This window comes from Plutella xylostella, chromosome 25 (assembly GCF_932276165.1).
Source record: "Plutella xylostella chromosome 25, ilPluXylo3.1, whole genome shotgun sequence".
Lineage (NCBI taxonomy): Eukaryota > Metazoa > Arthropoda > Insecta > Lepidoptera > Plutellidae > Plutella > Plutella xylostella.
Window position 1 is genome coordinate 3,612,991 of NC_064005.1, and position 12,194 is coordinate 3,625,184.

The window sequence follows — 12,194 nt, forward strand, 5'->3', positions numbered from 1 at the left end:
AACTAGCGAGCGTTATAATGTTAATCTACATGTGATGAGGAAGCTAGCAAATATACTGTTTAATAAATCCTCCGAAAAGAATATGTAACTTAAAATAAGTGTAGTTATTGAATTACAAAAGAGAACAAAAAAATATACCTATTATAGAATTCTCGATTCGTATTTTTCTGGTAACGATATTTCTAATTGATTCAAATAGAACGACAGCCGGATATCCGGCTCTGTTCCATATTTACGTGTACTTATTCCATTCAAGTCCAGAGAACCTATTCTACTAATAGAACTTCGGTTGTACTTATATCTGTTTTTGTAACGTTCTTATGAGTGGCATATGCTGACCGTTACGCCTAGTATTTATTTTATTTTATTACAGTACTCAGCAGTATACCTACAGCTTACAAGTAGATAGACTTGTCTACTGTACATTGATTAGAGATATATTGTCATAGTGTTGGTAGTTAAAGTGTCGATATTGGTCGATGTCATACTGCGTGTGGACTATGCAAGACCGTTGATGGGCATATGTGTCGTGTTTCATAATTATCCATAGTACACATGTATAGTATTGAAAACTAGTAACAATTTATATCAAGCTAGATAGGTAGCTAGCTATAGAGGATACCTATCTTGTAATGCCTTTAAACCTTTGAAAAATAAAGTAGTGTTCCATCAACGAGAATGTTTACACCAAAAAAAGTATTTCACACGGGAAATGCCGTCAATACGCCTTTCCTATTACATTAATTAGCGGAACAGTGGCAGTGATCCAGTCTGCTGAGGGTCTCTAACTCAATAACGCGGCCTTCGCAGCTCGTTTGCATGAGTTTGCATTTTAAAACTCCAAGGAGCGACTGCAAAGTGAATTTGGACGAGTCTTCGCTGTTGTGGAATTGCCCCCAGCTCTGTAGGGTAGTATTATGAAGCCCTTCATTTGGGTCAATTTTGGAGATATTGAGTTTTGGGAGCTTTTTAGATGGGTTTGCAACTGCCACTAAGGGTATTTTGTGGCTGAAGGATCGCATCTGTGAACATTAATAAACGTATTTTGTTAGATCTTTTTTATACATAAAACATTTGATTTGGTTATACTTAAGTATAATTAAAATATAGGTCAATTACAGAATTTACACAAATAAAATATATGAGCACTTAGGAAATTACTTAATATGTAAGTAGGTACATAATCATGTAGAGGTAGAGTTGGTAACTTGTACACATGATGTCACAAGCATAGAACAATGCCGACTCGGGGTCACATGTCCCAGCTGTATACATTCATAATTTAAATGTACAGAGAGTAATTACGCCCCGACTTTTAATTAATACCTACTCTTAGGTTCCTAGACCTCTGAAGTGTAAAGAAATTGAACAAGATAAATAAAAGTGATTCGTACGGAGCCAAAACAAACATTCTTCACGCCTCCATATTTGAGGCAAATGAAATATTTTCATCATTATAAAGCGGATTATTGTCTGAATAAAACCTTTTTAGGGCATCGCCTTTGTGAACACTTATTTATTATTCATAATCTGCGGGAACATTGACTCTGGAAACAAAAAAATACTTTCAGTTCAAGTTTGTTCAAGTGCTTCAAGTTATAGCTGTAAGTAGTACTTTTCCGCCGAGGCTACGTTACTTTTCCTCTTTTCGGTATCTTATATATTAGGAAATAACATTATTGACAAAGTTGTTTAATATAAAACGTACTGACACGTTTATCATAAAACCTGAATACACTGAAAGCGAATTCACGGAAACATAAAATTGGCTACTGAAAAAACGAGATTTTCTTTATCCTCAGTAGTTGGCACTTCACTAGCATGCTTCCCGCGTCAACTAATCACTTCACAATTTGGAGGAGACAGCGAAACAACCATCGCGCGATCTAAATGGCACCTCCACTAACTGCGATGCGCCCGGCGGCAGGCAGCGAATGCAAAATCCATATTTGAATTTCAAAATATGGATCCGGAAGCGAGCCGGCAGATATCTTCCCAAGTTTTATGATTCTTCTCTCGGCAGGCAAATAAAATAACTCGAATATATATCATTGCGGACGACAACTGCATGCCAATATGGCCAACACGTTTTAGTGCCTAATTTACTTCATACGGAGTCTGGTTTCTGAAACGGCAGAGCAAATCGTTTGCCATAAAATTATTCAAGTCCTATTGTGTGTTTACTGCGGCTCTGCTGAAGCTAACAGTAACCTCTCATGTGAACGGGTAATACGTACTTGCTCTCTGTTGGTTGAAGCTAATAATTTCCTCCTTTGAACTATGTGAACATTCTATTTATGAAGAGCTCCTTGCACAACCCAGTGATCTATAACGGTAATATCGTCTATCATCATTGCTCTACACTCAGTAGTATTTGTGGTGGTATCCTCTACATCTATGCATATATTTACTCCTATAGCTCATACCGCAATGTCTCTGTGAGAACCAATACCTGATGTGAAACTATAATTAATGCTCACGTAGCTACAGTATTTGTGTAGAGTGCATCAGTGCGATGAAACATTGATTGCGCGTTTTGTTTAATTAGACTGTACGGTTAAGATCCTTCAGTAGTGATTGAAATGTTCTAGGTCTGTCATCAAAATATGTTGGTATTGCGATTGCTAATACTCTCACGAGCAATGAAAATGTTACAGTGACAATAGCACCAAATTACTCCTAAACGGAAAAGACTAGCTTAATGATGCTGTCTGCAATATTGAAGTACCTACATTTTATCAGCGCGTCAGAATATTGCCAATTTTAAGCGGAAATACTTTGACAAACATTTATTTAATTTAAACAAATTATAAATTAAATAAATTAGGATCATTTGGCGTCATAGACTGACGCGTACTCGGATGTACCCTCTTTAGCGTCAATTCACACGTACCACAACCACACCACGTCGCAGCGACATAATGTGGTCAAGCTGTGGTTACGTGACAGCGGCTTTTTGCAGTTGCGTTGACGAAATGTCGATTTGGTTGTGTTGTCGCTGTCGTTGCGATGTGGTAACCACGTGGTCGTATGCAGTTAATAAGGAGAGGAGGTGGCCGCCGTGCCGCCGCCGCGTGGTGGCGTTGTCGACGCGATGTGGTTGTGATGTGGTCGTATTACACAGGTGGTCGATAACAACTGCAAAATGTGGCACGTGTGAATTGCATTATTCATTTTCAATACAAAATATACGCCCGACCACACGGCGTGGTTGTGGTGTGGTTGTGGCTGTGGTGTGGTTGTGGTACGTCTGAATTGACCCTAGTGTCGATATTTTGTAAGTGGAACTTCATTTCCATTGCTCGTGAGTGTAAACAAGGAGTACTGACCGATGTCGGCGGCGGCGTGCAGCAGGTCGGCCAGCAGCTCGGGCTCGCTGCACGCGATGGCGAGCCGCTCCTCGTTGAACCTGCAACATTAACATGCGGTTTTTTTTCTTCTGACATATGGGCATCATCATCACCCCATTTTTTTTTACATCAACATTGCTTACCGCACAATGCGGGGTAGTCTTGTTTGAAGAAATTTACGAGAAACTTACGAGTCGCCTTACTGAATCGCCAGTGTTTTCCTTCAATCATACAAATTATACATCAGAAGGGCTATGTTATGAACCGGACTATTGCAGGATATATATACGTGTGTGTGTGTGTGTGTGTGTGTGTGTGTGTGTGACAGACCTGGGCGCGGCGCCTCGCTCCCCCGGGCGCGCCTCGCGCAGCTGCAGCGCCACCGCGCCCTCGCCGCCCACCGCCGCGCTGTACATCAGCAACACTGTGTGTGTGTGTGTGTGTGTGTGTGACAGACCTGGGCGCGGCGCCTCGCTCCCCCGGGCGCGCCTCGCGCAGCTGCAGCGCCACCGCGCCCTCGCCGCCCACCGCCGCGCTGTACATCAGCAACACTGTGTGTGTGTGTGTGTGTGTGTGTGTGTGTGTGTGTGTGACAGACCTGGGCGCGGCGCCTCGCTCCCCCGGGCGCGACTCGCGCAGCTGCAGCGCCACCGCGCCCTCGCCGCCCACCGCCGCGCTGTACATCAGCACCACTGTGTGTGTGTGTGTGTGTGTGTGTGTGTGTGTGTGACAGACCTGGGCGCGGCGCCTCGCTCCCCCGGGCGCGCCTCGCGCAGCTGCAGCGCCACCGCGCCCTCGCCGCCCACCGCCGCGCTGTACATCAGCAACACTGTGTGTGTGTGTGTGTGTGTGTGTGACAGACCTGGGCGCGGCGCCTCGCTCCCCCGGGCGTGCCTCGCGCAGCTGCAGCGCCACCGCGCCCTCGCCGCCCACCGCCGCGCTGTACATCAGCACCACTGTGTGTGTGTGTGTGTGTGTGTGTGTGTGTGTGTGTGTGTGTGTGTGTGTGTGTGTGACAGACCTGGGCGCGGCGCCTCGCTCCCCCGGGCGCGCCTCTCGCAGCTGCAGCGCCACCGCGCCCTCGCCGCCCACCGCCGCGCTGTACATCAACACGGCGCGCGGCGAGAACGACGGCAGCGGCAGTCGCGATGATGCCACCTGAGGGACAGAAAATGGTATCGTTAGTCAAGTTTTATATAGGGAGATCCCTTGTGCTAATCGTGTCGGTGACGAACAGAGCTAGAAGCTGGGGTTTGTCATCGTGATGAAAGGATTAGCATCCGATTAGTAGCTGACTGCCAAACCAAGGTTGCACCGGACATATTCAAATTTACGTGCACTCCAGATGTCCTCTGGCCCCTGACAGGACCCTAACTTAAGATAGGTACCTATTTCATTTAAAAATATTATTATCAGGTGTTCAGAATATTAGTGATGCATAGAAAGCTGCTTTGTGTGTATGTTTTTTACGTAATTGAGTACCAGCACTATAGGGAAATATTATGTATGTATAGCAGAACTAGCCTAATAAAAACTAATTTTAGTTTAAAAATATATATATAATTTGTGTAGACATTTTTTATCTTCAGTTGTAGACTTAATAAAATTTGTAAATGCGTACCTGCCTAAGTAAATAAACTACTTATTACTTAACAGATTAATCAAATTAACGAAAAAGGCTTAAAACTTTCAGGACAAGAGAAGCCCTTCATAGTATTATGTAATAAAAGGCTTACAGTAAGGCTTAGAAACAATTTTAGTTTATTTAAAGTTGAATGCGTTAAATATTTAAATGCTCACATTTATGTCAAAGCTTTTTTCTTATAATGGCAGATTGAATACATATTACCTATAAATAGAATTATCTACATTTCCTATTGAAATGAGAATGTACCTAATATATGAACACTCGTATTCTTAAACTCATGTAAGTACTTTTTATGTAGCCATATTTGTGTCCCACTGCTGGGCAAAGGCCTCCCCATGCTCATTACTCATGTACTTACCTACTTAGTATTTTTTTATCTACATAGACTAGAAATTAGCTTAAACCCACCACCACTGTAATTATTATTTTTAGTACTCATATTTCAATTCTACATGGTTGTTTTTTTTATTTTCTTGTTTAGACCTTTTTATTTAGTGACAGAACTATACTTAAGCTAAGTTGTTGAAAAGCTAAAAACTGCCTTGCTTTGACTTTATACAGACAGAAAGAAAGGGACAGATATAGTTTTAATTTAATGCCAGTATTTAAACTTCCTTAAAGTTTAAACTTCCGTACTGCAACTCGGCATTTGAAGAGTTGATCGTTTTAACATGCACTCGATATTATAATGACTTAACCACGACTTTTCTTATTCTGTTTATAAAACGTAAGTATACGTGCCGACTCAATGTGCATAGAAAGGTTGCTTTGTAACCATCGGCATACCCTCTTAGTTTAGGTAACACAGTTATTCTTCCTCGAGCTATAATAGGGAATATGCAAGTGGTTCAAATAAAGGTCAAATATTATTTATAATAAACTTTGTTGTTTCATAACTAACTAACTAACTAATAATTTTTGATTATAATTTATTTTTGAGCAAGTAAATGAAGTTGAAAAGTACAAAAAAACTTCGGTAAATTCTAACTTCCGAGAAACGTCACCCATTTTCTTAGGGCGGATGTGACGTCATAATTCTTTATATATCAATCTCAGAATAATAAATTCTTTGTTGTAATTTTTTAACTTTCTTTAAAATACCTTAAATTACTTATTTTGGCGTTGAATTTTTTTTTACTATAATAAAGTGATGTAAAACTATCCAATAAAAGTATTAAAAAAAATTACGCATATTCCCTATTAGGGTTGACGGCAGTAATCGAGTATCCGGGATGAAGTTAGTGGTGCGAGCGTAGAGAGACATTGTGACATTCAAGTCATACTGCCAGGTTTGCGTGCCGGTAATTCAGTTATGTATCTGTACTAAGATATAGATTAATTGATTTATTTATCTGTTTTGTGACTTACATCACAATTATTTTATAACATAGTATTAAAATAAGCTGTAAAAGACCTCATAAAAGTGTTTACTTAAACAATGCATATTCTTAGTAGGTAAGTGTGGGCTATTGTAATTATTTGTAGTAAATCCCTGTGGGCTGAATGTTTGACATTCAGATCATGTTTGATTAGACTCGCCGCCACATGGCACCAATAAGTAAACAATTGGATATTTCACTTGCCCCGCTGCAAATCAATTTAATTACAATGATACTATTTACCGGTGCTGGAAAGCAATCTCTATTACGTCGTATATAGAGTTCATTAGTGCTCTGAACCAAATATGCATGCAAAATAGATTTATCCACGCTTTTGGTTTACCTACAGCCAGCGAATGGCAAATCATGCGTCGAATTAGTGTGGTTAATAGTCTGACGCACAATTTGTACCATAAAATAGAAATTTTCGTGATTTTCCTAAGCGTTGCATATCTGTGAAGTTACAAAATTATTTTATGATACGATATACCTAGTAGGTCTATGTACGATATAATTATTTGACACTAAACAATTAGTGTCAAGCACCCGTTTTTTATAAGATCTCAGGTTATGATATGAGAACTATATTGCGTACACACTTAACCGAAAGATTAATAAAAAAGCGTGGGTATTTGCAACACGCACAGCGCGCTAAGTGCCAAAACACACCTGAAGCGTTCGCAGTTCGGAAGAGCCTTCGCGTGAGGGATTACATCGTCCATTGTTAGCGGACCCCCGCTGCTCAAATATAGCCTTTGTCCTTTGGCCCTTCGTGGTCTTTAGTATTTTTTGCTTATTCCAAGAAAAATATATTCTGAAACTGATATCGGAAGCAAATTTTACAAATGTTTGTTGGAACGCTTGTTTATTGTTGTTAGTAATATCAAGCGATAACTAGTATAAAACATCGATTAATCTCTAAATTGATAAACCATATTTTAAGTTTAGAGAACGTTCACCTACTTAGTAACTTCGAAGTTTATCACAACGTAATTAATTTGTAAACCTATTTTAAAGTGACAAAAAGCTCTATGAATGCGGGGTAAGAATTTATAGCACATACCTATGAATTTAGTTTTACTCGACGTTGTATTATACCTATAGGTAAGCATGTAGTATTGATTCCTCCAGTATGTAGTATTGATGAAGAAGGCTCATTCCCACCATTATCGTGGACTGAGTGAGTGATACAATAATGTAAAATTATATGAAGTACTTTATTCGGTCCATATCTAGGGTTCGTACAGGTAGAAATCTCATATTACTTGAGAACAATGACAAAGATACTATTACCACTGCGGGCGAGAATCACTGCTCTCACGCAATAATATACGTAAGTAAGCTATATTGTGTTTAGTCTCATTAGGAAGCAACTGTAGTAAATAGTAGGTATACTAGAGGTACATACACGTTTTATCTATCTAAATATAGCATGTGTTAGCAAACGACATCTATTTCCCTCGTTGATGACGTCATGAAACGGACATAAACGGACGAGGAGTCTTAATTCCGAAACACTTAAAGTGGAGTGAACGTAATGAATGACCTGTGAAAACATAAACGTAGTAAAAGTCCGGGAACCGTAAATTTGCACTTATATTGTTTTTTTTACGATCGCTGAGTCCCGCCCCAGGAATTGGCACCGACGACGCCGTCCTGGAGTATTGAGAATGGTGGATTTATAAGAGCATTCGGGAAAAAAGTGTGTGTCATATTTAACAATAGTTTTACATTTTTGTAATGCGCAAAATGTAGTGTAACCATAGAACAACGCGGACTCGGGTGTACCCTCGGGAAGCGCCATAGCGATCTTTCTTGATACAAAAAAGTCTGCCAATTTTTGCGGGGGGAAATTTTACCGTTTACCTTGATTATGTCTCATGGGACATGTCATTATGAGTTTTAATTCCCAGCAATAAGGGTTATGTGAAGTGACATTTAATAATGAACACAGTGTCGTCATTTTTATTGCCAATGGATGTAACAATTATCGATAAGTATTATCGATGAATTCGAGAACATGGGTTGGAAATAATAATTATAAATTATTTAAATTATGAATTAAACGAAGTATTTATTGATATAACTATGTATTAATTATATTATACTTACTAACTTTTGTAACTATCATCACGACCCATTTCGTCCCCACTGCTGGGGCACGGGTCTCCTTTCAATGAAGGAAGGGTTTTAGGCCTAGTCCTAGCTTTTGCTGGAAAAGTTATTGGGTAAGTGGGCAACCCGACTGTCAGATGTTTTCAAGCCGCCCGAAGGCCTCTGACTATGCTTAACGACTGCTGCCGGAGCAGCAACCGGGACCCACGGCTTAACGTGCCGTCCGAAGCACGGAAGCGTCCAAAAAAGAACCACTTGAAATCGGTCACCCATCCAATGGCTGACCGTGCCAGTTGTTGCCTAACCTCAGTAATCAGTTACGATCACTGAAGCCCGCTCGACTACGGACGCTTTGTAAGATATGAAAGAAATATTTTGCAAAATAAAATAAATTGTGAGATCCTTTAACTATGACCTTTTTTGTCGATCAATAACATAATATCTACTTACTGGTACATCACTATTGCATTTTTTTGAAATTGGTTGCTAGGCAACTGCTAATAACAATAAACCATGACAAAATCTGTGATCAAATCCGGAATCCGGATATTCTATGAATTGAAGCTGTCATTTTAGTATGTAAACAAATCATTTTCTATGAAGCGAACGCTTTGCCAACTAGATTGCGTCTAGTGAAAATTGAGACTGCAACTAGTTTTTATAAATCGGTGGGCCTTTCTGGCCTACCACCCCGCCAGAGGGGAACGTCTGCCTAATTCGTCTCCAGACCATTCATACTCAATGAGTGTAACTGAATTGGCATAATTCCAAAGGCTTTTTGCATTTATTGATTATGATTATGTCGCATGTTATATGGTGCTTTAGATTTAAGTTTTCTTATGTTTTGTATCCGATTACATTAATTTCACCGCTAGTTAACTTCAAAACGAACTGTGTGGTTGGTAGTATACCTTTATTTCCATATTTAAAAAATTTGATGTTTATTTAAAATTCATATATATCAATTAGATATGGAGGCTCTATTTTTACACACACACACACACACACACACACACGCACTCACGCCTTGTACTAATGTACTCCCTTGCGGGGTAGGCAGAGGTGCATTGCTGCACCCACTTTTCGCCAGAGTGTTATGTTAGTCCCAATGTAATAGGGGGCGAGCCTATTGCCATTTTACGGGCACATCCAAGACCCGAGAACAAATATCTGTGTTTAAACAAATATCTGCCCTAGCCGGGAATCGAACCCGGGACCATCGGCTCAGTAGTCAGGGTCACTAACCACTACGCCATTCGGTCGTCTAAGCAAACACAGCACAAGCACAGTACAGAATTCCATCTACGTATAATTTGAAGCGTCATAACACACACTTGGACGGACGAGGTGAGAACGGGCACGTTAAAATTCCCGCGCGGCATAAAACACACGTGAATATTTTTTATGAGCCGTAAAACTGAAGCTGGGAATGTTAGCTGCGTAACGAGGTTTCATCTCCATAGGAACGGATTCAATTTGTGTTCAGGAAAAAGTCATATTTTACACTGCGGCCGGAATATTTCAAATTTCCACGTGCTCCAATCAAAACTCAGTTTACTAACTGAGCTGCAGTAGTTAATATTTACGTTAGTACTTGTATAGTTAACATTAGAAAAATACCTAGGCACGTGAACAAATTCATTTATAATATCTGATGATATAATGCCTTATTTTGTACATTAATGGCAATTAACATGTGTTCTACATGTGTCTAGTCCCGTGTTAACTAATAATTTGTTGTATATGCCAGCAAGAAAAATATCAATTTTCTAACAGTATTCACTATAATAAGAACTTAAACTATACTTCGCTTATTTACTTTGGCATCCCATGTACATTATCCTGTTCAAATACTCTGCCCACCGACGTACATAGTCCGTCCCACCAGCAAAGTTCATATTCACGCTTTATTAATTATTTGGTATTCGGCCCCTTGTTTATGGAGTCAGCTTTTCGACGTGGAAGTGTATAAAACAATATTACATTGAAGTTTCCAATTTCGTTAACAATAATGCGGTATTTCCCCGGAATTGGAGCTGCTGTATTGCGATGGCGTGAAATAAGCGCGGGCAATGCGAGGCGGCCTTTATCGAGCTTTGATACACACGCACCAACTAAGTACCCACTTGTAGGTGCAGGAGGGATACATGTTGTCACATTGTTTTATCATGCAATATGGGTATTGTGTTGCAAGTAACGGTTGATCCAAAAAAAACATGTTAGATATTTTATTTTGAATACTTACTCATCTAAGCTACAGAAAAAGACAAACAATTCGGCTCATATTTATTATATTTCATTTGAGAGTTTTCATTATTATTGCCCAATGAGGATAAAAATATATATTTTGGTGACGCTGAACGAAGAACTTCCTTACCTATCTACTCATACTTACTAAGTACATAAAGTTTTTGAAGGCAATGCTTGGTGAAAACATAAAAAAAAAGTTGGATAGCAGAGCATTTCACGTTAAGCTTATGCCGTGCGTAGCTACTTTAACTTACAGACTGCAGATACGTGCTTCTAGCGAATACTATATCTAACCAAAATGTTTCATGTTAAATGTTGCTAAGACGAGACCATGTAACTCGCCATGTGAAAAAGTAATAATTTTTTGTAGGGCCTAGTTCTCACACATGCTCTCGTAGCTCGTAGCCCGTAGCGCGTAGCTCGTAGCGCTACGCTTAGTTCGTAGCTCGTAGCAGCGTTGTTGCGCTATCAATAGGTACACAAACCGTGGACTCAATTGGCAAGTCGGCTGAGCAAGATTTCAAAATCCTCAACCAATCAGCTAATACCTGCGCATCTTATATTAATCTTACATAAGTCATCTTCGTCTTAACTGTAGTGATAATAACAACAAAGACTACCCAGAAGAGATTAACGCAAGCCCCATCGAGCACTCCAATAATGAGTATTTATGCGGGAAAACTTACCGTATGCAAGGGGGGTGGGGGTAATATTCCATGTAAATGCTCTGTACCGACTACCCGACGCTTTGCGTACGTATTAATTGGGGCTTACGGTATTGATTTTGTATTACACTAAGCCGATAGAACTTTCTGTTATTGGACGCAACTGCATGTTATTTATTCATTTCAATGGTCCTGTGCCGGCTTATTGTCTCCGGCTTAGGCCAGGCCGTGTTTTGTTGTTATTCATATTTTTTCTTTGTTTTTGTTCGTTTGACGTGTACGTTTACTGTATGGATGGGATTTCCGCTTATTTATGTGCTATGTATTGGACAGTGTGGCCTGCTAATGGACTGGCCAGGATTATAGCATTATAGTAAGTGATTTAATGTGCGATTAGCTAGAAGAGATTATTAATTAGTCATTGTTATGAGTGCTACATTGTGATCACCTAATTATTGAGTTACGGCCAGCATCAGTCGCCTGTTGAGTAGGAGCGGCGTCGCGTATCTCCAATTATCCTCTCGTTTGTCCAATTATTGCTAAGCTAGAGTAACCTTTTAAGAACTTCAGCAGTGCCCGGCCAATAGTTCACAGATCACACCACCGTTTCGGGCAAGTAATAGTGTAAAAAAGTATTCTAGATTATGTATGGACCTACCTAGATAATAGCATGTTGCTATAATAAATTATATAAATGACGTACTGGTAATGAGCGGGTCGGGACCTGCCGCGGGTGTTTTATAATACGCCAATTATGCCAAATTAATTTCATTTTGGGCCGTGTCCG

General features: G+C 40.0%; 1 protein-coding gene across 1 annotated transcript in view; it reads right to left on the minus strand.

Annotated features, from left to right (window-relative positions):
• Positions 1-12,194, minus strand: part of LOC105380823 (zinc finger protein 541) — a 168,931-nt gene that overhangs the window by 60,697 nt on the left and 96,040 nt on the right. The window contains exons 3-4 of the mRNA XM_048630388.1: positions 4,372-4,508; positions 3,330-3,409 (exon numbers count right to left, since the gene is read on the minus strand). Coding sequence (XP_048486345.1) covers positions 3,330-3,409; positions 4,372-4,508 — 217 coding nt within the window. The remainder of the gene's footprint in view (positions 1-3,329; positions 3,410-4,371; positions 4,509-12,194) is intronic.